The sequence below is a fragment of the Podarcis liolepis genome, assembly GCF_965112155.1.
Source record: "Podarcis liolepis genome assembly, chromosome: 1".
Lineage (NCBI taxonomy): Eukaryota > Metazoa > Chordata > Lepidosauria > Squamata > Lacertidae > Podarcis > Podarcis liolepis.
In genome coordinates this window covers 100230242-100256172 of record NC_139554.1, presented here as the reverse complement: position 1 = coordinate 100256172, position 25931 = coordinate 100230242, and the positions used below count along the sequence as shown (strand labels likewise).

The 25931-nt window shown below is 41.2% G+C and overlaps 1 protein-coding gene across 12 annotated transcripts in view; it reads left to right on the top strand.

The window, feature by feature from the left end:
- The window catches only part of GTDC1 (glycosyltransferase like domain containing 1), a 222994-nt gene that overhangs the window by 84055 nt on the left and 113008 nt on the right, over positions 1-25931 (top strand). For 11 of the 12 annotated variants that reach the window (XR_014523545.1, XR_014523546.1, XM_083494341.1 and 8 more), the window contains 2 exons: positions 10820-10987; positions 18233-18406. Coding sequence is in view for 10 of the 12 variants with exons in the window: in XM_083494341.1 (XP_083350467.1) it covers positions 10820-10987; positions 18233-18406 (342 nt within the window). In the remaining 2 variants the exon portion in view is untranslated. The remainder of the gene's footprint in view (positions 1-10819; positions 10988-18232; positions 18407-25931) is intronic. The other variant, XM_083494343.1, reaches the window with a different exon arrangement.

Genomic DNA, 25931 nt, shown 5'->3' with positions numbered 1-25931 from the left:
AGCTTTTGTAGCTGGAGTCAGTCAGGGCCCTGCCTTCCTAAGCCAGGTGGGAAAGGGCCTGTATAGCAGGGAGCAGCTCTTCCAGGGCTCACAGCCAAGATGGTCTCCAAGAACCCTCCGAAAGGGGTTTTAAAGATTAATATTCCTTAATTTTTCTCCAGCCTTTCTTCAAGACATGCATCAGGGTTGGTGGAAAGACAAAAATGCAACGTTTTAACCAATGCTAGTCATACTGAATATAGGGCCACCAAAATGAATAGTCATGACTCACTTAGGTCCATTAATTTCAATGGGTTGTCTCAGAGAATAACTTAGTTTGATACAACCCATAGGTAGAAGCAAAACATGATTTATTTATTTATTTTTACATGCAGTTTTCTGAAGGAAGCACCTTACAGTTTCCTTTTTTGGAAACCTAACGGGATTAGCAGTTCTGCTGTCCATCTTTGGAATCTGCTTCCAGAATGCTTTCCACAGGTGTCATCTATGGAGGGCCCTGGGTGCTGAGACACCCACAAAAAATTCCACTGTGGGTGCCTGACTGGGCAACCCAATGCGTCGCACGTGTGATGTCACATGGTGTGCTAAGTCCCAGTGGAGCCCATTGCAGCCGTGGGAGGGTCTGATGGGACCTGTCACACCATGTGACATGTGTGCAGTGCATAAGACCTAACACATGCGCACTAGGCACTCCCAATGTGGAGCGGAACCTGGCACGCCTGGTGCTCTCATTGTATATTTGTAAATAAATATTACAAAGACACCATAAGATGCCAGTGTGTCCTCCTCCTCATGGCATCCAAAGGAAAGTTACCCTGGTAATAATATTCCCCTGGATTTCTTAGTGCTCAGGGAAGTAGGAGTGCTTAGCTATTGTTATATGCTATAATCCCATTCTAGAAGATAACGGAATTTGACAACTCCTGCAGCTCTCCTCTTTGGATTTGACATATGGTCCAATTTTCATATACATTATTGTCATCTCATGATATTCTCCAGATGAGAGATACATGATTTCGAAGTATCCGGATTCTGGGTACATATGGGAACCATTTATGCAACTGTATTGGCAGTTTGGAGTTATTGTAGTCACAAACCCAGTTCCACGGGGCCTAGGAAGCCACTTTGCATGGTGGAGGAGTAGGCACATATCAGTTCCCTCCACCATACAGGTAACATAACATTTGAGTGAGGAAGCCCATTTGGAATACTTTGTACCCTTAAACCGTGGCACATGGTGTCCCTTTTACAAATCACATTCTGTGCACAGGAAAGTACTTGTGCGCATAATGCTAAGAAGATTGCTGGTTTCATAAATATAAGAACTGGGTCACAGAAATGTCTTTGTTAGTGTGCCTGGGTCACATGTGCTGGGTCACATGCCCCTTTTCTACGTGCAGTCCCACGCACAAGCATGTTTGGAGCAGTCACACTGAGAAATGTAGCTGGAGGAATTCATGCAGGGAGCCATTCCCTAAAAGTGTCAAGGCCCATCTAAGTCTAGCATTCTGCTTTCACAATGTCCAACTTGGGAAGACAGGGCCTTAGTGCAGCATGATGCTGCCCGCTTGCAGTTCCTACCAACTGGTATTCAGAAGCATTCTGCCTTCAACAGTGCAAGCAGAACATCACCATCTGGCTGGTTGCCATTGTTGGATAGCCTTCATCCCACATGAATAGTCCTCTTTTAAAGCCATCCAAGCTGGTAGCCTAACTACATCTTGTGGGAATGTAAGATCATATGAAGAGAAGTACATTTGCATGCTTTGTACTGACCACCTTCCAGAAAGACCACTGCGGTCTTTCTGGATGGTATTCAACTAGGTTTTACCAACCCCTTGACTCTGTGTATTTCTGACATTTCCAAATAATTACGGCAGATCTTTCATAAGTAGGTGTTCCTTGCCCACTCACAAGGCTAGCAAGGTTATAGAATAGGGAAACTTTCAAATAAGGTGCCCCAACCCTAAGAAGTTGGGGTAAACTTTGTACTTGGTTTATGTTCTGCTAAGATTATACTGGTAATAAAATAACCCTTCCCTGATCATATGGCACATTAAAATAATCTTACAGTGCAATCATATGCAAGTTTACATAGAGGGGAAAGGCTGAATATTTTCGGTGGACCTTGTTTCCCGGTCAGAGTGCATAGCCTCAGTTTTACAGCTTGCATATTTATTTGTGCATGAAGTGTTTTCATTTCAGTGGAATTTCTGTAGATTTATTTATGCACAAGGTTGCTGTCTTTGTTACAGTGTACCGTAGATGAGTTTGCATATTTGTGTCTGCAGATAAGCTTGCATATTCTCTCAGAAACAGAAGCTAGTCCATTTCTTTTTTCTTAAAAGAAAAAAAGGTCACCCTACTTATTTGGTATGTCCCTTGATGGAAGCAAAGAAGGTAATATAATGGCTCGTGGTGAATCATCAGGTCTAAAAGTGAAAATGTATATCTGCCAGTAATTAATTGTGGCTAAACTTAACTACAAAGGGAGGAGAAAATTATTACCATACTCCTCATAAAACTCAGGAAGCTTGAATGAAGTTACCTAAAAATAAAAGCAGTCTTTAAAGGCTCTTTCGTTAAATCTCAGAAGTCTATCTCAAAATCTTTTTAAAGTTTACTTCTTGATGTTACAGCTTAATATAAAAATACTTATCTGATTAGCTGTTGTTTGGAATTGCTCTTGGAAAGCTATATCAAAACTGTACTGGGGATTTAGCACTGGAATTCAGCAGTTATAGCATACTTCTAATGAGGATAACAATTTTATCAATTTATGCCAATTGAATATTATAACCTTGCTTACACTGGAGTGCAAAATTTCTTATAGCTCCTTTATTCTTCCTGAACAACTCTGTGAAACTGTGATAGGGTATCAGTTTTCAGTTTTATGTACAATGCCTTACTCAGTAGGAATGGCTAGCAGTGTGCTGATTTATGGTAGGGTTGGGGTATCTGTGGCCTTCCAGATGTTTTTAGACTGAAATGCCCCTGAGCCTCGACCAGTGGCCAACATGGTTGATGGAAGCTAGAGCTCAACAATAGCTGGAGAATCACAGATTCCCACCTTCTGATGTAAACAGTGTTTTGGGATCATCATCTTGGAAAAGGATTACCAGAAAGATGGCCATGCTGGCAACTTGGGTCAGAGAACATGATTAGGAATTGATGTTGCAAAGAAAAGCCCAGATGGTCTGGTTATTACTAAGTAATACAGACTTTGGTTGGTTCTGCTAAAGAAATGAGGTGGTATTTCCATGGAGACAGTTTGGTTTGCTGGGTGTCGGTTGGACTCTTCCCCCTTTTAAAGCATTCTGTTCATAGCATATAACTTCTCTGAAGTTTAGCTCCTAATCTGGGAGACAGCACTGTACATCTGTCAATGAATAGACTTGACTTCTTCCTTGAACAATCTATTGACAGATGAAAAAACTATTCTGTGCTTGTGTAAGCAGCAGGATATTCAGCAAATTACAGGCATGTCTACTTTCTTAGGGCTAAACTAATCTTGAGGAAAGACATTGTTAGAAACTGAGATTTGAAAGCTAGGAGCTAAACGACACCTTAAACCTAGGTTGTGGGCACAACAACAAAATGTCTAGCCACTCCTTTTTAATAACAAAAATACAAAGCTGAAAACGAATGAACTGCAGCTAAAATATTATGTTCATTTTCACATGGTCTAGTCCTTCCCCTGCCCACCCCCTTAATATTCTTAAGAGGGTATCTTCTCCAGGCTTCAGGAAGTAGCTGGAAGTGGGGAGGCAGAAAAAGATCCTCTTTTCCTTCTACTCTGCAGTTTTAATCTGAAATCTTAGGCTCAGTACTGCGCCCAGAGCTCAGAAACTGCTTGCGCTAATGAAATTCCCTGTCACAAAATGCACCTAGAACAATGGGAGTTTGGAACACTGAGGGAACCCACTTGTTTTCCCCAAACTAGAACAATTTGTAATTTGGCTGTTGGTAGGAATTTTAATAGAAGATCTTGAAAAAGATCAGAATTTGAGCAACAAATTCGGAAATCTGCACCTTGAATATATAAAACTGGGGGACGGGGGGGACGGGACCATAACCTCATTTTTTAAATGGACAGTATTTATGTCCACAACATAATAAATACTGTTGCATAGGCTTGTTTTTTTAAGGTGTATTTTTGAAAGACATCTATACCATTTGCATTTGGAGAAACATGCCTATTTCAGAACAGTTTATGATAAATTGCTATGGCATTTTTCTCCTATAATACAGTTTTTGAGCACCCCCCCCCAGGGTCTCTGTATTCTGGCTATGCATGCCCCCAATTTACTTTTATTGAGAACAGCAGATCTGCATCTGCATTCCAGCTGCTTTTACTATCAGGAACCAGGCTGCATGGTATGGAAGCCCTTGCAGCACCTCCCCTTCCCGCAACATGGTGACAATGTAAGACACACTGGCAAGTGCCCCTCTCCATGCTGCAACAACCCCAGAAAAATGGGAGGTTATACAAAGTGGGGCATGTAGGAACCTTATGCATGGTCTCAGGCTTTTCATGTTACCAAGACAAATATGGAAGATGGGGCACTCCTGCAAGCCCATGCTGCAAGAATTAATAACCAGGACTAACTGAATGCAGTAGTTTCAGATGTCCACAAGAATGCATGTGAAGGTCATATAGGATGCCTGTGGTTTCCAGTACAGTGCACTGCTTTTGAGTCACTGCAGACCCATTGTGGCCAGAGTCCAGAAGACAAAACATTATCAGTGCATTGACAATGGACAGTATGTCTCCTTATAGAGAGAAAATGGGTTAAAGAAGCATTCACTGAATGATTTATCAAATTGCTTTTTTGGGGATGACACCAGTTCACATTTTAAAATAAATGAATGAGTTGCAATCCTTGATATTTGCTAGTTATATATTAGTATGTACATATAGTAATTACATTGAGAGGAAAAATATTTTTTTCATAACAATTAATGTTTGTAAATGTTTATGGAAGTACATAACAAATATAACAAACACATGGACTAATTAAGATGAAAGGGATGACAACCCTTGTGGCTTCTTCTGAAAAATAAAGAACATTACAATAGTAAGACTTAATTATTTCTGTAAACATTTCAAATTAGTTTCTGTATAAAAACTGAATTTATAAAATAGTTTATATCGTCTAAGCCTTTTGACATTTGTACATACTATGTCAAGAATAAATTAGTCCTCATTTTTTATTTATTATATTATAGATTCTAATATATTATCATTTATTGCTCTATATCTTTGTTTGAATTTTTAAAGTTGCTTATTGTTGAAGCACAAATGAAAAAGCTTTTTGTTGTGATTTATACATTCCCTTCGTATACAGTATCAAAATATAACTGTTACATGTTGATTGAATATTAATATATAATAAATAATTGAGTATTAAAGTAAGTAATCTGTTATGTTTTATGCATGAATAATGCTAGCTGATGAATAAGTACTCATTTTTTCCCCAAAAAAACAAAAACAAAGCAATCAATTGACCCATTTCTTTAGTTTGGCATCCTGTTCATACGTGGGCAGACGGAGTATTCGTCAGCAGTCTCAATCCTCTTGCCTATATGTTGCCAATTATCAGGAGTCAAATAATACATTTTATTTTACATTCTACGGAAGGGGTCAGAACCTGTACTTGTCGCTGGTTTAATCTGTATGGATCCACTCTGATATAAGAACTAGTTAAGTTTCTGTGGCTTCCTGGTTCTTAGCAAAACCTGCAGCTGGCAACTTTGCTTCTATCCATTTCTTGGTAGAGCAACAACAGATAAGTAGAAACATTCCTGACAGCCGCAGTTCATACATTTATTGTAGCCAAAGGCCATTACAAATATGTAGCATTAGTATTAATAAAATAATACAGAGCATACCTCCACAATATAAGCCACCATACACTGTTGGATCCCTGAACTATATAACCCTTTGAGCCAAGGGAATAGTTTATGGGATTGAGCAATGCATTCCCAGGCATGCTACTGCTGCCTTTCCCCCACTCATATAATGCAAAAGTACTTTTGTTTGTAGTGGAGGGCAGGCTTCCCTTTCAGAATAAAGGAAAGAGTTATATTTGGCAAGCTGCTCATTGCCAGAAGATCATGCACCTGTTTGCCAAGAATTGGATGGGTCTTTTATAGCTGCAGCTGTACAGAACAGTGCTGAACCAGTGTGCCCAAAGCCATTCCATAGGACTGAGCCACCAAAAGTCATGCTCACCAGCCCTGTGGCAAAATGGGAGAAATCATTCACCGTAAATGCTGAGTTATTTTGAAGTTTACATTCTGCAGACCAAAGGGGCAGGCAAATATGTATTCAGATTTATGTGTATCTAATACACCACACATGTGCCTAATGGCTATGAAAGTCTCAAACAGTTCATTCACTCACATGTGAGTTTGGCCTACTCTATTTGTTCCAATTATGGGCAAATTTGGGTTGCGCTGGGAAAGCATGTGGCTGACTACACCATTGTAAAGTATTTGGCATCCTTTTGTGTCGAATATTTAGAACAGATGATCACTTAATAAATGTTGGGTTTTGTTTTTGCTTTTTTTGCTGGGTAGGGGCTTGTGTTTGCCAACATGGTATATAGTGTGCGTGTGCGTAAATGCACTGTGCATTAGCATTTTGTAACGTTGATCAGGTTGGATAAGAATAATGTTAACGGCAGTTTTAAATTTACTCTTATTTTGTGAGATAACATGCTAATGATGTAGCTGTTTTAATTTGACTTTAGCAGACAGTTTAAATATAGGTTTCCCTTACAGAGACAAAAGTTGCAATTTAAAGCTCTTTGGTGGTCTAAAAACAGCTTAATTCTCTAGTAGCATGGTAATAAGCACTAATCCAGCTTATGCAGTGATTGTAGTATGTCATGTTTGTGAAAGATTGCCTAACTAGGCTTTCTCTGGGTTTTATGTAAAAAAATTAAATGTAAAACCTTATAACATCTTTATGCTGAGACAAACTGTTCAATTTAACTTGCGCTCAAGCAGCAGCTGTCAGGAATTATCATGTTCCCCGCGTTCTTGGTATCACCTTGTGTCCTTACCTCCTAGATAGACTCTGTGGGATGATAAAGCTCACCTTGTTAGGATTTATTACTGAAATAATAACCCGAGGTAAAATGAAAGTTGATGTCACACGGAATGACAGCTGACATATATTTATGTCATGGGCAACATTATAATAATAAAACTTCCTTTCCCTTCCCTGGCACTAGGTGTTAAGTGGAAGTCTGCCTCATCATATCCTCCAGTGCCCTGCGTAGGGAGTCCATTAGACAAATACACGGTTCCTCTGTGGGCATGTTCACTGTAACGTGCCCTGTCAGGTGTTGTTTAAGCTTTAAACCGTGGCTCCGTGGCGGTACGAAACAGACCTGTGGGGCGACTGTGCGTACGTTCTTACAGTGTCATGAGATTTATTTTTAAAAAGAGCACAGTTTTATCGCTTCAGTGGGGAAGTAAAATCTTTTGTAGCTGTAGTTTTTTTTAGTTATCTAGAGTAAGATAAGCAAAGCAAGAGTTAGCAATGAATGGTCATGGGACTTTACCTCAGAGGTGTTTCAACAGCTGCCAGTATGTGGTTGAGAAATGTCACCGGGTTCTAGTATTATGAAGGAGAAGGGTGAGGAACACTGTCTCCACACCATTAATAATTTTATACACCTTCGTCATGTCACGTCTACTTGACCTTCTCTAAACTAAAAAGCCTCAAATGTTGTACCCTTTCCTCACGGAGGAGTTGCTCCATCACACCTACCATTTTTGTTACTCTTTTTACTCTTTTGTGAACCTTTTCTTGCTCTACAATATCCTTCTTGAGGTGAGTTGATAAAAACTGTACACCAGGCATAGGCAAACTCGGCCCTCCAGATGTTTTGGGATTACAACTCCCATCATCCCTAGCTAACAGGACCAGTGGTCAGGGACAATGGGAGTTGTAGTCTCAAAACATCTGGAGGGCCAAGTTTGCCTGTGCCTGCTGTTCACAGTTCTCCATATGCAGCTGCCCATTGTATAACGACTTCATAATACTGACAGTTTTATTTTCAGTCTCTCTCCTAATAACCCCTGGCATGGATTTTGCCACCTTCCTAGCTGACACACACTGGGTCGACATCTTCATCAGGCTATCCATTACAACCCCAGGGTCTTGTTCCTGGCCAGTCACAACCCATGAAGGTACATGGAAAGTTATGTGCCCCCCCCCCCCCCGATTGTGCATTGCTTTAAACTTGCTTACATTGAAATGGATTTGCCATTTCACTGCCCATTCACCCAGTTTGGAGAGATTCTTTGGGATATCTTCACAATCTTTCTGTTTTAACCCCCCTGAACAATTTGGTGTCGTCAAAAAACTTGGCCACCTCCATGCTCACCCATTAGCCCTAGATTGTTTATGAGTGAGTTGACACACATGGGTTCCTATACTAATCCTTGGGGACTCTACTTCTGCACCCTTCAATTGGAGGACTATCCATTCCTACGTTCCATTTCCTGTTTCTTTACCAGTTACTAATCCACAACAGGTCTTCTCCCCTCATTCTGTGATTGCTATGCCTCCTTGGAAGTCTTTGGTGTAGTCCTTTGTTATAAGCTTTTTGAAAGTTTTAAGTACACAATGTCTACTGGATCACAAGGTTTTATGCTTGCCTTGTGGCATAACAAGGAGCAATAGGACCAGTGTTGGTAGAGCATGAATTAAGAAGTCCAGTGTGACAGTGCCAAGTGCCCTGAAGTTAATGCTTGTTTTACTTTCCCATTCTCCAAGCTCCTAACTCCAGGGCAGCCTTATACCCGCGAGAAGTACTATGGGTTGGATCCAGTGAAATGTCTGTGGAATGGGGTAGGTGGATGCTGACTTTCCTGTTCTCAGTACCACCCCAAAAAAACTTACTTTGAGGTGTTGGACTCCCTGCTGAATGGGGTGGACTGTGGCATAGAGTGCTGAGAGGGGTGCCAGAATATGAGGTAGCATTACCCATGAGTGGTAGCCCCATTTACAAAAGGTGCATCTTCACAGTTTTCAGAGATTCCTCCACATCGCAGCCCATCTCCTTCAACAAGGCCCATTGACCCTTAAAAGACGCTTTTATGGGTGTTACTTGGAAGAGGAGAAAATGAAAAGTAATCTTCTTGCCCACTCCTTCTGTAGAGTTTTCTCCGGATCCAATCTCTGATTTAGCCTTAATATTAGAGGCTCCACTTAAAGGTGGAGCTGTTGAGTTCTACCTCTCTAGGTGTGACCAGGATGTTGTGGTAGCTATTCAAGCACAACTCAACTTATTCTGGAAGGTTCCTTTGAAAATCATATTCATCATAACTCAGTTTAGTGTTACATCCTGAACAGGGAGCTGAGGGTTAAAGAATACAATATTCAATCACAGTTTGCTTTCCTTATTAACGCAAGGAGTGGGTTTGAAAGAGAATATGTATTGTGTTGGTGTTCCTTTGTGGTAAAAGGAAATGGGTGTTTCAGGTCAGAGGTGACTTTAACATAGCCACACTCTCCATCAGTGACTTGTTATGCTATTGTTGTTGGTTTTGCTGTCAGAATTCTGTGAAAAGGACTGTCACCATGGATTTGCCTTAAACGTTAAGGCCCTTAAGACAATACCTGGCCAGAGTCTTGGACTTGACAAAGGAGTGTTAACAGCCAGGGATATTCAGGTCATGTGTCTCTGTGGAAGCTAATTGTTGGAAGATTGCTTCTTGATACAGTACCACACAGCAATGTGCTGTTTAGCGGGGGATGGGGGACGGGGACGGACGGACCATCAGATAAAAGAGTAGGGAGCATTCTCCCCACCCTAGCCTCAGCTGAGGATGGTGTAATCTAGGTGTGTGTGTGTGGGGGGGGGGAGAAGTAGGAAGAGAACTGAGTTTCTGGGCTCTGCAAGCTATTAGACTCTTTGGTGATTAGATGTGGGGCAATAGCTCTGGTTTCTTGTTGGGTTGTTTATTTTTAAATAAACTCAAATATTGAACACCCTAAGCTTAAAGTGATGTTCTACCCAAAGAAAACTAAAGCACCACACCCCTGGAATTTCTCATTGCTTGGAGAAGAGTCCATATGATACTAAGTACTACATTTGCATATTTCTATAGCCTTTTAAGTTTGTTTCAGGCAGCCAGGTTTACCATATGATCCGCACCTGTGTTGTATAATTTGAAAGCATGACAAGTCTTACTGACTGCTCCAAGTACTGTGGCAATAGATGGGACAGAATGAGCAAAACAACAAATGCTATGGTGGATATTTAATATGAAAAAAGTAGGGAAAGGAAATCTTAACATGAAAAATAAAAACCACAGTAGATATGTCTATTGCATAAATCAAAAGGCTTTATGTCATAACATGAGCATGTGCCACACCGGCTCATATATTGAATTTCAGTAGTTGGTTGCATAAAGAAGTAAAGTGTAATGAAACTGGCAAGCAAAGTATTCCCCAGTCAGCCTTATCTTTGTTCCATTTGTCCTTCAGACACAGCTTTTCTAGCGTTTTTCAATAAAACCCATCCAGCTCTCTCTCTCTCTCTTTTACTTTGCATCTCTCTGTAACTGAGCTGAGAAAACCAATGAGATTCAGTGCTTTTCTACTTGAGTCCTTAGCAGCTGTTTTTTAAGAGATCAAAACTTAGAATGCTGCTACATGGTATTAAGGCTTAGCCACTGATGTGTCCCTATAGAGGTTATGTTTTTCTTGTGGGGAGAGTGGTGGGAGGGAAAGGGTGAAGGGTGACACTTTTGAGCAGGCTTGTAGACAGTAAACACTACTTTCCTTGTTTCTTAGGATCCTCTTTGCAAGCTCAGTGCTTAACCTGACTGAACTCGTTGCCCTTCGGCCTGACCTTGGCAAATTGAAAAAGGTCCTTTACTTCCATGAGAACCAATTGACATATCCTGTCCAGAAATGTCAGGAAAGAGACTTCCAATACGGGTACAACCAGATTCTTTCATGGTAGGTGCATCTCTCATGCCCTTGTGTTTAATTGTTTTCTAGTATCTTCAGGAACATGCCTCCAGGGGTTCTTTTTTCCTTTTTCTTTCAATACTAATATATATACACAGACATACACAGAGTCCTACGTGATTTCCAGTATTTGCAGACAGACAGATGCACACACAATTCAACACTGAAAGTATCAGGTTCATTAGTATATACGAGTTGCTGAATGCCAAGTATACCTAGATACTATTATGAGTGTCTCATTGTACTCCAGTAAAATGCACTGATTTCCAGTATATACCTCAGTGCTTTTGCTTTGAGAGCACTTAACAAAAGGGGCAGTTAATCAACACTGGCTCAGCAATAGCTTTTACTGCATCCAACTGAAATTAAAATAGAGGTTTTCAAGGGAGTAAACAAAAATTAAAATGTACTGCGGCAATGTTTTTAGTGAGAGAGGGTAGTAAACATACCAGATAAATCCTTACATTTCTTTCATTGCGTATTCACAAATTGTGCAGTGGTAAAACACCCAGACATTTAAAAGGCTGTGGCCCTTTATTGTTACTTAAAACAAACATATTTCCTGAATATAAGTTAATGAAAGAAGTTAATAACAGCTACACTGAAAAGCTTTGTGATTAGGCGTTATACAAACCTAAAGTGAAACTACAAAGCTGAATTGGCTTGAATTGAAATAAATTCATTTACTTGGTCTATTTCACATATTTGTTATTAGAATTATTATAAGCATAGATTGAGCGTTTTAAAGCTAGATGTATAACATCTGCATCTTTGCATTGTAACTCAGATGAAAGACAAATAATGATCCCTATATACTCGAGCTTTTTGTAGCTGCCGTTCTGCTTTCGTTTGCAAAATGCTTCAGTTTTGCAGTAGCAATATTCTGAGAATATAATGAAATGGCTTTGCCATGAAATGGTTCTTAAAAACAAATAGCAGCTTATAAAAAATATTCCTCATCATTGCTACTGGAAGAAATACATCATGAAATGTTAAACCATTCCCCCCACCTCACTTTTGCTTTTGAAGATGCTATCATTTCCTATATTATCTTTGAGCTTATAGGACCTTTCCAATGATTTAGCTGTATTAATGGTCAGAATTTGTATTTTGAAGTCATATAAACACTAGGAGTAATTCAATATTGCACAATTATGATCATTCCATCAGCACAAGCAGACCTTCCCTTGCTCCTTGAGCTGATTTGGGGTGTGGGAGGGCAGGCAAGGGGAGCAGGGGGAAATACCCATTGTGCTAGTGGGTCTCATTGTACTGGATCCTGTTAGTGCAACTATTTAGTTGAATCCACCCCACTAGATCTGTTTCCTGAAATTCAGCGATACAGTGGGAGTGAATGAATGGGTGAGTGGAACTCCCATCCTGCCCATTAACCTTGGCAAGTGTTGGGGCTTCTTCCTTTAGGACAGGTTTGAGCAGAAAGCACATTGCGGGGTAATGGTATTTCTCTGGGTGATTTACAGTACATCAGCAGGGGTTTCTGACTTTCAGATACAAATCAGACTGCTGAAATAAAGAATGTGTACAGGGAAACTATATGGGGATTTTTGTGTGAAAGGAGCACAAGACGTTCATTTCTTGACACTAAAAAAATAAAATCTTTGGGCTACGTTGTGTGCTTAGAAGCAACCCCGTTCCTTAATGCAAGGGCAGCATCCCTACAAACATTGTATAGGGTCATGGACCTGTAACATTGAAAGAGACCGTGAGGGTCATCTAGTCCAGCTCCCTGCAATGCAGGGCTCTTTCACCCAAAGTGGGGCTCAAACCCACAACCCTGAATTTAACAGTCTCATACTCAACCAACTGAGCTATCCCAGGTCTTGAGTAAGTGTGTCACTGCATGTATATACCATAGTTTTCCTCCAGGCTCCATTCTGCACTTGGTTGTGGTGGGGTAGACCTGGGGTTCTAAAAAAACCCCAAATACACCCTATAAGCCCACCCCTACTATTCGTAATCAGCAGTGTGAGGAGATTCTCCATCAAACTGACAATGGCTGCTATATCTGGCATGGGCAGGGGGAAGACGGTATCTGCACATAAGCCAGTCTCTCCTTTTCCTTCTGCTGAATGCTCTTTGGCCTCGATGAGCCCTATGGAACATATTGGCCTGGGGAAAGCTCTCTAAATCTGCACTTGCTTAATTGTCTGCCTCTTTCTCATCTACTAAATAAGGAGCACTTTATCACACATTAGCTGCTGACATGCGTGGTATGGTGGGTGCCTGTCCCTAGGGCAGAAGCCCTCAGCACTGGAAAGTTTATGGTGCCCCCTGCCCTATATGGAACTCAAAATCCAAACAATACTAAACTATTAAAAATGTATCTTTCAAAATGACACTAAACTTGCACGTATCCTGAAATAACTATCAAGTGCAGCACATGGCAGGACCCGATTTCCTGGTATTATTTTGATCTGTGGTAGGAGGACATATCTGCTCTTATAGGTGGGAATAAGTAATAAAAAGAGAACAGAAAAATGGAGAAAGAGGAGTAGGAGTAGTAGTAGTAGAAATAGTAGTAGTAGTTGTTACTATTATTAAAATTTGTATAACGCCCTATACCTGCAGGTCTCAGGGTGGTTACAACATGAAATCACAGTATAGACTTCTGGTGTACTCGTGTGTCTCTGGATTGAAACCATCACTCCTAAGGCATAGCATATTAGCAGTATATTTGCTCAGAAGCAAAACAGACAGGGTGTTTTTAAACGCATTCTATAAAACTAATTGCCTTCTTTGCTTATGTATCAGTGTTTCTGGCCTAATGGCAGGAATTTTAATTGGAAAAGGAAATGCAAACTTTTTTATCCTTTCATTCTTTTTTATATATCCCCCAGAGGATATGCCCCTTTCTTCTTCTTTTAAATATACGTAAAAACCTGTATTTAACCCTGCTGCTATTTTAAATGCCTTGGGAGCACCATGTCCTCTCATACAGCGGTGGGCAACTTCAGACTTGGGGAGCAAATGCTGCTCTCCAGCCCTCTCTGTTTGGCTCTGGGGACTTTCCCCAGGCCACACACTCCTTTCCAGCCACACTGACCCTGCTTTGCACCCTGCTTAATTGGCTAGAATATGTCCTTATCTCTAATGGTGCTCTTTCTTTTCTGGGATGGGGGATAGAAAGAGGTATGTGACTGTATCTAGAAACTAGCCTAGGTTACAAAGGCCAAATTCAGTTTTGCCTGTGGCCCTGCCACCTCTGGCCCCTGGAAATATGCTCAGAAGAAAATGTGGCCCTCAGAATACCCACCTCTCTAATAGTTAAGGTGGGTGGGTAGTTCTGGGCTGCCCAGTAGGAGAGCAAAATAGGATTCCCCAAGAGAAAACTGATTCTGCATTCCTTTTCATCTAGGTCTTAATGGAGTTCATTCTCCACTGTCAACCCAAATCCTGTCCCTTTCTCAACTTAAATGGATCTTTGGGGTGGGAGTGGAGATTTGGTTTGCAGGAATAAGCACTTCTTCCAATCTCAATTAACTCCCCACTCCAGAAGACTGTTCTAAGTGCTAATTAGGAAGTCCTCCTAACCAGAGAAGTGACGCAGGTAGCGCTGTGGTGTAAACCACTGAGCCTTGGGCTGGCCGATCAGAAGGTCAGGGGTTCGAATCCCTGCGACAGGGTGAGCTCCCGTTGTTCAGTCCCTGCTCCTGCCAACCTAGCAGTTCAAAAGCACATCAAAGTGCAAGTAGATAAATAGGTACCGCTCCGGTGGGAAGGTAAACAGCGTTTCCGTGAGCTGCACTAGTTTCACCGGAAGCGGCTTAGTTATGCTGGTCCCATGACCCAGAAAAACTGTCTGCAGACAAACGCCGGCTCCCTTGGCAGTAAAGCGAGATGAGCGCTGCAACCCCAGAGTCGTTTGTGACTGGACTTGACTGTCAGGGGTCCTTTCCCTTTCCCCTTTACCTAACCAGAATCCTGAACTGTAAGTGAATTAGAGTTGGGCAAGATGTGTCTGATGGGGATTAATCAGAGTAAGAAGAAAAGCCCTTTCTCAGGTTCTAACGAATTGTTCTCTCGCTTGGTGAAAAGCGGAAGGAGCCCTAATTGCTTAGTATCTTGGAATGGCTGACAGGGATGTGAAATTATTATCCAGAGACTTTTGCCATCAGGAGGCTTCAGAACTTCATAGGAACATCTGGGATTGAGTGTTGGGCAGCCAACACAAAACCCAGGCAGGGTAGCCCAATAGCATAATTGGCATAATTCAGAATACCCCATAGCATCTTGTTATGGGTGTCCACTTATATAATTCCGTTTTCCATATTAGATGCTTTAGGGAGCCAGGTGCTAGTGTGGGAGATTTCAGCAATGAGAAACCTTTATACAGAATCTGTTTTCCCTTAAGATATATGCTAAGTAAGCATGTGTTATTCCCCCCCCCCTCCATTTAATTGATTGAATTTAAGTGCTTGGGTTTCTATTTTGGCAATCACACACAAAACTATAGCCCACAGACAACAACAAAAAATATTTTAAATGTGTGGTTCAAAAAAGTGTGACTGCCTGTCACAAAGTTTTGACAGAAATAAAGAAGTAAACTTTTTTTTGTCCCTTTTGTTCCCAGCTATTAGTTAAAAGCAAAAGAAATAGGTTAGCTCACTGGTTGTCATAGCTGAAAGAAAACATAGCTGAAAAAAGTGTTTGGAAAAATGTGAGATTTCAAAAATGGTTCCACTCCAGTTGTTGAGCTGAAAAGCACTAGAGTTCTGTTCAAATATTTCCTTGCTTTTCCTGCTGAGTCCTGCTGTTTTTCTGGGCAGTGTCAGTTTTCTATCTTGTCTATGAAGCAGTGAGAATTAGGAGGAGGAATGATTTTAACCCTGTGTTAGATAGTGTAACTGGTAGACGGGTAGATAGTGTAACTGGTAGACATGTACACACTGGGAAAGGGGTGGTGATATCTGAGGGCTATGCGTGTTATCCCCAACCTCTTTGGGTTGATTGTAATAAGTTAGGTAAAGACTTGTGTATGCAAGTGCCAAATAAGGGACCCGTGCTGTCCAGTTTTGCATAGTATGGCTTGTTACATGCGGAGTTGCTGTGCCTTGGGATGTTTATGCATTGTCTCCTTCGCAGAAGTGATAATTTTAAGTCATCATTTGTTTACCCAAAAGGTGATTTGTTTGAACATCCAACCCAGCCTAGGAGACTGTGGTTTATTTTTGGCCTACAACTCTTGGTTTGAGTTAACCATGGTTTCACATTCTCTCTGAACTCCAGCCTTGCTTACCATGGTTTGGCCACCTTACCCCATCAAGGCACAAGGAAGAGCAGCTGAAAAACAAACTCAGCTTTGGAGAAACAAGCCATGGCTTGTTTGCTCTTCTCCAAGATAACTCATGGATTGTTGAATAAACCATGGTTAAAATAAATGATGGCTTAGCATTATGCATGAACACAGACAATGTACGGAGGTCAGGAGGAAGCTAGGGACACTTACCTCTTGTCCACCTAGGTCAGTAGTTGACACAGTAATAAAACCAACTTGCCCTGAAACCTGCCCTTAATTTCTGTTGCTATTGGTTTAAAGTTGTTACCATTGGGGCGGGGACCTGTGCTGAGAAGTTGTTTATGGTATTGTTGGTTTAAGGTTATGAAAACCTTTAGCTGCATAAAACGATCCTATTAAGATTTGCTGGAAGGAGAGACATACATGGTCCTTTAAGTCTGAATTGATTTTGAAATAGTTATCTTGGTTTGCTCAGCTTGGAAATATTTCTGACTTCTTTAATGCACATAAGAATTTGGGAGGAAGTGTAGTGCAGTGGTTTAAAAGAAGCTCTTTTCAGGTGTTATGGTTAAAAAGGGAACATGAACATATTAGTCTCAACTCCAATAACCCCACATGCACTGTCCCCTCCTCCCAATACTCTGCCCCTGACTCAATGCCAAGGTTGCAGGTTAGATCCCCATATGGGACAACTGCATATTCCTGTATTGCCAGGATTGGACTATATGATCCTTAGGATCTCTTCCAGCTATGATTCCATGATGCTCCATATTGAACAGGAAGGTCTGAGGGAGCTTCTAAGCACATTGCGGTAGATGTAATTCAAAGCCTCAGCACAATTGGGCATGCTGATAAGGCAATATTCCCGATCATACAGAGGCAGCATTCAGTTGATTGAGCTTAGAAACCTCTTTCAAACCTTCCAATGCTGTCAGACCAAGTGCATATGTGGATGCGGGGTTGGAGAGGATACACACTTCCAACTCATGTTTACATTTCCTTTTCAGCAACAACATCTGATTAGTGATAGAATGAGGTGAGCATTGAAACATCTCCCATCACCCCAGTCATGGTCTCACTTGGTGGCCTTTGGCAAGCTGCATTTTGATCCGCAGCCTGTAATGCAAGGGTGCTAATACCAGGCTGATGTGTGGACATGTTAGGTCATACATGTAGAATTTTGCCCATGTAGGAAAAGGCACCATGGATACTAGCTTGGGTCCAGGGAACGGTAATGAAGAAAGCACATTTAGTGCTGTTCCACAACCTCTTGTGCAAGACCTAGTACAAGATATATTGTAATACAGCATTGTTTCAGGGTTAAGATTACAGTATAAGAAAAGGCCAATAGGTAAAACTGCAAAATGCAGTAAGTGAACTCCAGTGGGTCATAAAAAGTGAGCTTGCAAGTTTTGAGAACAAGGGAATGTTTGCCCAAGAGGTTGTGCCCATGAAGGAATTCTTTGGAAATTACTTTTGTCTGTAAAAACAGACCTTCTGTTCTTGGAAACTACTACTTCTGCTAGTAGTTAAAAGTAAAGGTAAAGGACCCCTGACAGTTAAGTCCAGTCGCGAAGGACTCTGGGGTTATGGCACTCATCTTGCTTTACTGGCCGAGGGAGCCGACGTTTGTCTGCAGATAGTTTTTCTGGGTCATGTGACTAAGCCGCTTCTGGTGAAACCAGTGCAGCGCACGGAAACGCTGTTTACCTTCCCGCTGGAGCAGTACCTATTTATCTACTTGCACTTTGAAGTGCTTTCGAACTGCTAGGTTGGCAGGAGCTGGGACCAAGCAACGGGAGCTCACCCCGTCGCAGGGATTCGAACTGCTGACCTTCTGATCAGCTACCCCTAGGCTCAGTGGTTTAGACCACAGTGCTACCTGCTGTAAAGCAGTAGGACACCTTTAAGATATATTAAATAAATTGATGAGATGTGTTTAATGAATGGATGATTTTGCTCTCTTTTTTCATTAGTTTGGTTGCTGACGTCGTGGTGTTCAACTCTGCTTATAATATGGAGTCATTTCTAACATCTATAGGGAAGTTTATGAAGCTGATGCCTGACCATAGGCCTAAGCATCTGGAAGAGTTAATCAGACCAAAATGCCAAGTCCTTTATTTTCCAGTGATGTTCCCTGATGTGAGCAGGTTGGTGGCTTTTCAATTTCTTCTCTCTGTTCTGTGCCATTCGTGGTTCATCAGTTCTCTTTATACTGATGATTATTACCTGGAATTTTTTGCATGGTTTGTACATTGGAAAATCAGAGGACGTATTACATTGCTGTTACATTTTTCATTCAGAACTCAAGAACAGAAGAATATCAAATGACTTAGCCAGGACTACTTGTAAGAAATGCCAGCTATGCCAGTCCTGCTGACAACAAGTACATATATTGAATATATGATTGGGCCAGGCACCAGGCTACCTTTGAGTTCCTGAGATATAAAATTCTCCCCCAAAGAAGCACACACATTACCTTCCTTCACCACCACCCCATAGTTGTTCATTTAGACTTTCCCCCTCTTCGTCCTCTCTATCCATTTCTGAAGTTGCTTTGAAATTTTCTGATCCTACTTGTTTCAAGGTGCAATGAAGTTGGGGGTGGAAGAGGTACTTTATTTGACAGTAGGAATAGTATTTCACTCCAGGATACATTACCTGACTGGCTTTATTAGATTTGTATTTTGCAAATAGCTATGGCCCAATTTAAAGGAGGCACTGTGATTGGATCTCCTATTGTGGTGGTTGTTTTAAAAAATTCAAAGCAGCGGCAGGAGTGCCCAAATTGAATTGGAGGAGTGGGGCTGGGTGTGTGTAACCGCCCCCTTACTTTTATCTGCCTGGTTTTAGTGTGTGTGATACTAAGAATGCTTAACATTCAGTGGAACCTACCCTATCTCTTTCTTTGTGAGCCTTCTTATTGGGAGGAGGCAAACCCAGAACTGTGAGTCATACAGAGACATAATGAGACCCTCTCTGGAGATGTAACTGCTGCTTCTCCACATCTGGTAGCAGATGATGTGCAAGACCTTTGCCTGAGACCCCTGAGAGCTGCTGCTGGTCACAGTAGACAATACTAGAAGGTCTACCTGTCCTCACATCTGTATACCTATATTTTGAGATCATCATCACCAGAGGCTGTTGAGATATGGTGGTGGCTACTGGTAGAAAGATACTGTCAGTGCTTATGCCCCATCTTTGAAACCCTCTCTTTGGAAAGGAACATGTAGCACCCATTCTGATATATTTTATGGTGCCTTTTATTTTATCTGACTTTTAAACTTGTGTTGATCTGTTTTTATCTTGCTTATATATGGTTTCTGATACATTTATATATTTGCTCGTTGTGTTTTAAATTATTTTATTGTAAGTCCCCACCCTGTGTAAGTTCCTTGAAAGGAAACATAAATCTTCATAATAAAATACACATATAAATAAATATCGGACTAGATGGACTACTAGTCTGATTGGTATAAGGCAACTTCTCATATGCTAGTTCCTAGTTTGGAAATGACCATGTTGCACTTTTGGAAGTGTAACAAATTTACTTTGCCTTATAGTTTAGATAAGGGGCCGCCAGCAACTTTATATACGTTGGTTATTTTTAATATTTTTTCTTATTATTTAATTTATCCTTTCTAGATTGAATACTGCGTTGCAAAAGAACACACAGTTCAGATTTCTTAATGTATTTATCTGAAAATAAAATAACTTTCACACCGGCTTTTGTTCAGGAGTTAATATGAAAGTTGCATGTACCCTTAAAGTCTCAGTGTATTTTATATTGCTTGACATTGTGTAAAAACTATTGGATAGAATCCAGCATAGTATGAAAGGACTGCGCCTTCCTCTTGTCTTCCTGCAGCCACTTGCCCACCCCAGATCTGCTGTGGAAGGGCTCCTGACACCCCAGAATACATTTTGAGGGTGTGTGGAGGGGCGTACCAGGATGGAGGAAAGAGGAAAATGAAGACTTGTTGTATGCTCGTATATGAATAGGGTTGGATACAGCCCCCTGTGTTTAGAAACCAATTATGGTTCCTGGCTCTAAATAAAAATTAACATCAGCCCAAGATGCCAAGGATTTAATTCTTACCAAGAACAACAATTCATGACCCAAGTTGTGCATTTTCAGCTACAGCTACTGATAGTTGCTGTTATTCCCCCCCCCCCCCGCAAGATCATGTGTTAAATAAATCTTGAATGCACCTGTGGCAATTGAATGCAGTTTATTAATTTACTCTGTATTACTGCAGTGAAATCTAGCTGAATGGAAATGGAGGAGAAAAAGGTTAAGAAATATCATGGCCAAACTTAGATTCATAAAGCAAGCTCTTCGCCCAGAGTGGTTTTCGAGTTATTTTCAAATGGTAATTTGCTTTATCCAAACCAAACTCATACAGTGTAAGTAAGTGATTATTTGCATGACTGACAGTCATTTGAATGCCTGCAGTCTTTTAAAAATGCATAATTTTGCAGAGATGTTGGGGTGGGGGGAATATGAACAGCAGAATAACCAAGGTGATTTCTCTCTCCTCTCCTTACTTTGACCTCCTTTTTAGTTTTTATTGCTGTTAACATGATTTTCTTTGTATATGGGGAAGGAGATGAACTGAAAACAAAATAAGGCAGCACCATTAAGGATATGGCCATGATTTGTAAAATAATCTTCATTTTATGTTAATATCGTGTCTGTAAAGAAAAAACACACCAAACACACACACACACACACACACACACACACACACCCCTTTGGCCCTAGATGTGGGCTACATAGCTGGAGCAGCACATTTCATTTCACTTAAGAAATTCAATTTTGTTTGTGGCTTTTCTTATCCAAAAATCCACATGTGTTCTAACAGAAGTTGTTGTAATTAAAATCTGAATGTAATGTATACAGTCGTACCTCCGCTTATGTATCCCTCCAGTTGCATAAACTTCGGGATACGTAGGCGGCAAACCCGGAAGTATATTTATGGTTTTTTGCCGTGCGTGCAAATACAGAAGCGGTAGACCGCTTTTGCGTATGCGCCGAAGCGGTCTACCGCCACTCGCACGTGCATCGAAGCAGTTTCTCCAGTTGCGAAAACCTCGGGATCTGGCCGGAGCTCTGGAACAGATTCTGTCCGCAACCGGAGGTACCACTGTACTTAGAATTGAATATTCAACAATGCACCAAATATTATTTGGCTGATTGGAATTGGCATGGCAGTGTGGAGACAGATATTCCATTTTGAGTGAAAAATATTTGAATGTGTATATTATTTTCATTTCTTTTGGGGGGAGTTAGGGCTCCCATTGGTGGTAGTTGCTTCTGCTGCATCACTGTATTTTGCAATAGAGATGCTATTGGATTTTTTTTTAAAAAAATTACCCTTAAGTTGCGTCTTTAGCAGACAATTTTCATTTGCTTATAATTAAAGATATATATTTTAACCAATATATTTAAAACAATACAAAATCAATATAGTTAACCAAATCTTTTTCTCAAAAGTTCAGGATAGTGAAAAAAATTAAACAGGGTGAAGCATGAAACCTGTATAACTGTAAAACAACAGCAAGATGAGAGCAGAAATAGCAGTTGATACTTAAAGTTAAAATCACAAATCAAAAATAGAAAACCAAAAAGAAATTGTGCCAAAAAGAAGATTCAAGGCTAGTGTGCTGTAGAGTGTTGGACCACTAGGTGACCTTGGGCCAGTTGGTACCTCACCGCCCAATGTATTTGCAGGGTTGTTGTGAAAATTATATAAGAATAGGGAGAATCCATATGAGCCGATAAAAGGGTCAAAGAGGTAACTTACAAGGTCCCATAGAGGGGGGTCAAACTGGGCCCAGACCGAAGGCCAGGCGGAACAGCTCCGTCTTTCAGGCCCTGCGGAAGGATGTCAAGTCCCGCAGGGCCCTGGTCTCTTACAATAGAGTGTTCCACCAGGCTGGGGCCAAAGCCAAAAAGGCCTTGGCCCTGGTTGAGGCCAGTTTAACCTCCTTGAGGCCTGAGACCTCCAAGATATTATTATTTGTGGACCGTAAGGTCCTCCATGGGGCATACCAGAAGAAGTGGTCCCGTATGAGGGTCCTAGGCCATATAGTGCTTTAAAGGTTGAAACCAGCACCTTAAACCTGATCCTGTACTCCACTGGGAGCCAGTACAGCTGGTATAGCACTGGATGAATGTGGTCCCACAGCAACTCCCCATAAGGAGCCTCTAAAAGTGCACTTTTAGATTCAATAGGTGTTTTGTATTGAAATCTGACAGCTGTTTTCAAGGCACTATGTAAGGATCATTCAAACTGTGTTTGGTTTTGGCCAGCAAAATTTCCATAACTGTTATGGGAGATGAGATACCTCATGTAGTAGATGGTCTTCTGTGGATTCTCACTTTATCTCTGAGTGATATTTCTGTGTTCACAGATGTATTCTTAGTCTGCATGGCTTCTGGTTTCTTTACACATCTTTATCTACCCTAGCCATCACAGGCCAAATTTGAAAAGTGTGCTGTGCCACCCACTGGATGATCAATCACCTGATGTCACAGTGGTGATCATCAGGACTTCATAGCATCATGCCTCTTTTTTGCAACTTTATCAGCCATGATCCCATGAACTGTAGCTGGATTTTTAGATGGATTGCCTTTCAGAGGTGTTTCTATCCCAGCTGAAAGTTTTCACAGATGTGCACCCACATTAACCCAGTAATTCCACAGAGACAAAAGATTACAGCAGAACTTGCCATTATTTAGGGCAGGGGTAGCTAATATGGTCACATCCATACATTGGTGGACTACAGCTCCCATCAGCCCCAAGCAGCATGGCAAATGGTTCAAGATGGTTGAAAGCACAGTCCATCAACACCTGGAGAGATCTCCATTGTCTGCCTCTGATTTAGAGCATTAGAGGGATTCATTTAGAAATCTAGGAGCAGCCACCCAAGCTTTTTTTGCCACTTGAAGTGGAATGGCTTGCTGCCAGTGTTGACAACTTACTTGTCTGTCCACTGCTGCATGGCACTTCCACCTTCTCTGTGCAGGAGAATCTAGCAAAACTGTTCCACAGAAAATGTGGTTTTGCATCACATGGATGTCTTTGAAGGGAGGAAGGTATGACACTGCTTCCTCCTTTATTAGTTGCTTTAAAATTTAAGTGCCTTTAGGACACAGATTTAAAATCTACATTAGCCAAATGACAGCACGGAATAACAGATAAAAAGGGAACAGATGGGAGAACTCAGGTTAAAAGTTAATGAGAGCTCCTTTCATTAACACAACTTGTTGGTATTATATACAGTGCTTGCCTTAAATCCTAAAAAAATGAGGAAAGAGAGATCTCTTTTTAAACTATAGTTCTTTCATGGGAAGAGATAATAGGAACAAAATAAGAAATTCAGCTTTGGTATAGGTCTAATATAAGAGACACCCTGTCCCAAATAGTGAAAAATGCCTGATGGCTACCTGAGATGATCCTGATTGAAGCAGCAGAATAAAATGGAGGAAGAAACACCATCAAAGTGGCAAACTGTGATACAGCAAGCATAGGCCAGATCAGGTGCAAAGATTCTGCATTTTGCATATTGTGCCATTTGGCAAAGGAAGAAGCCATAGAGGTCAGTAAAGGTAAGGGACCCCCGGCCGTTAGGTCCAGTCGCAGACAACTCTGGGGTTGCGGTGCTCATCTCGTTTTATTGGCCAAGGGAGCCGCCATATAGCTTCCGGGTAATGTGGCCAGCATGACTAAGCCTCTTCTGGTGACCAGAGCAGTGCACGGAAATGCCGTTTACCTCCCCGCCGGAGTGGTACCTATTTATCTACTTGCACTTTGATGTGCTTTCGAACTGCTAGGTTGGCAGGAACAGGGACCGAGCAATGGGAGCTCACCCCGTCGCGGGGATTCAAATCGCCGACCTTTTGATCGGCAAGCCCTACGCTCAGTGGTTTAGACCACAGCGCCACCCGCCTCCCTCATAGACATCAGTACTCTCATGCAAATATGAAACCGGTCTCTGCATGCCCTGCCATCAATTCCTAATTTGCTGTTACCCTTGTCCTTCTGTCACCTCCTTCAGGCTGTCCGTCTACCTTACCCCACCCTCTTGAGCAAGTATTGGCAAAGTCTCATTGCAAGTTACTGCTTGTCACCCAAGTGGAAGAGATTGCTCTGTAGTAGTTGCTTGTTTCTTCTTTAAAACATCTTCTGATGTTTTTTGTCTGCTTTCCTTTAGTTAATGTCAGTAACTCAACTGAGGTCTTAGATTAGCCTTTCACTAGTTCCAAAATATACTGCAGTTGAATTCTCCATGCAACCTACTTAATTTTATTATGTTGGGTTCTCGTCATGTTGCATACAACGCATTCCCATAAAAGTTGCATTTTGTATTTACAGAGAAATTTCTCTTGAGAGTTAAGGTCTTGTAAAACATTCTTGTTCTGCGGCATGAACGAATTATTACACTCTGGGGCATTAAAAGTGAAGTGTACTGAAGAAAAGAATTTTTTCATTAAAATGCAGTTTATATTGATAAAACAGATTACTAGCATTTGATGAAATGTGAAACTTGGATCTGCCCCTATCACTAAATCGCCGGTAGGTTTATTTTGGCAGGAAGACTAGAATGTAATGTATATCAGGACCAATCATTATGCAGTACCTGTTAGTTTTGTATTCAATTAAATTGTGCCTCAGTAAAGTAGTTGGAAGGTTGTGGCGGGTGGAGGGGGGGGGAACCTTGCTTATTCTATCTATCTTGAAGTAGCAGAATGTAGTAACCAAGAATATTTGAAAAGAAAAGCTGTTGTGTTATCAGTTTTGGCACGGTCATTTATCAATCAGTATTTTAAACATTGACAAGTGGTAATTTAATAGGGAATGACCCTGTTGGCAGGAAGTTCTAATGACAGATGATGCAAACTCATTTATCACTATGGGGCTCTGCTGGCTTCTTACCTTTCTCAGTATCACAGCTCATATTTTCCAAGTCTGGGATGTGAGAAGCCACAAAGGGGAAAACCTATGGCAGAGAGCCTGCAGCCACTCCTATCTCTCTCTCTCTCTCTTGTTAAAGTAGTTAACTCTTGATTTACACATGTTCTCCTAGTGTGGATTGAACAGTCGGATGGTTCGATAACAATTTGAAAACATTGAACGTGTGTGTGTAATATCCTCTATTTAAAAATGATGTGTGTGTGTGTGTGTGTGTGTGTGTGTGTGTAATATCCTCTATTTAAAAATGATGTGCTCAGCACTTGGGCCATGCTGGAAGCCACTGGGCCATGCTGGAAGCTTGAGCTGTCCTGACTTGTGAAGCGTCAAACCAGCTTGTGCATATGTGGGGAATGAGGATGGGGAAGGTCATCCCCCAGCCTATGGAAAAAGTGAGAGGCAGAATACACCAAAAACATGTCTCAGAGGCCTCTCATGCCTCTAGTTCTCTGGACCCTTTAAGTTAGTTATTGATGTTTATGTGCCTAGAACGTCATCCTTGTTCAGGGGCCACACTAATCGTTGCTTTATTGTTCCATTTCTTAGTTATATGTGCTGCTGAAACAACCACAGGCTCTGTTAGTGCAGGGAAACTGCTGGTGGCCAGGATGAGAGCAGCATATTGTTGCAAGCTGGGGTTTTGTTTTGTTTTAGTTTTAGCATAAACAGCCACTCTTCTTAGGTGACTTTACTCAAA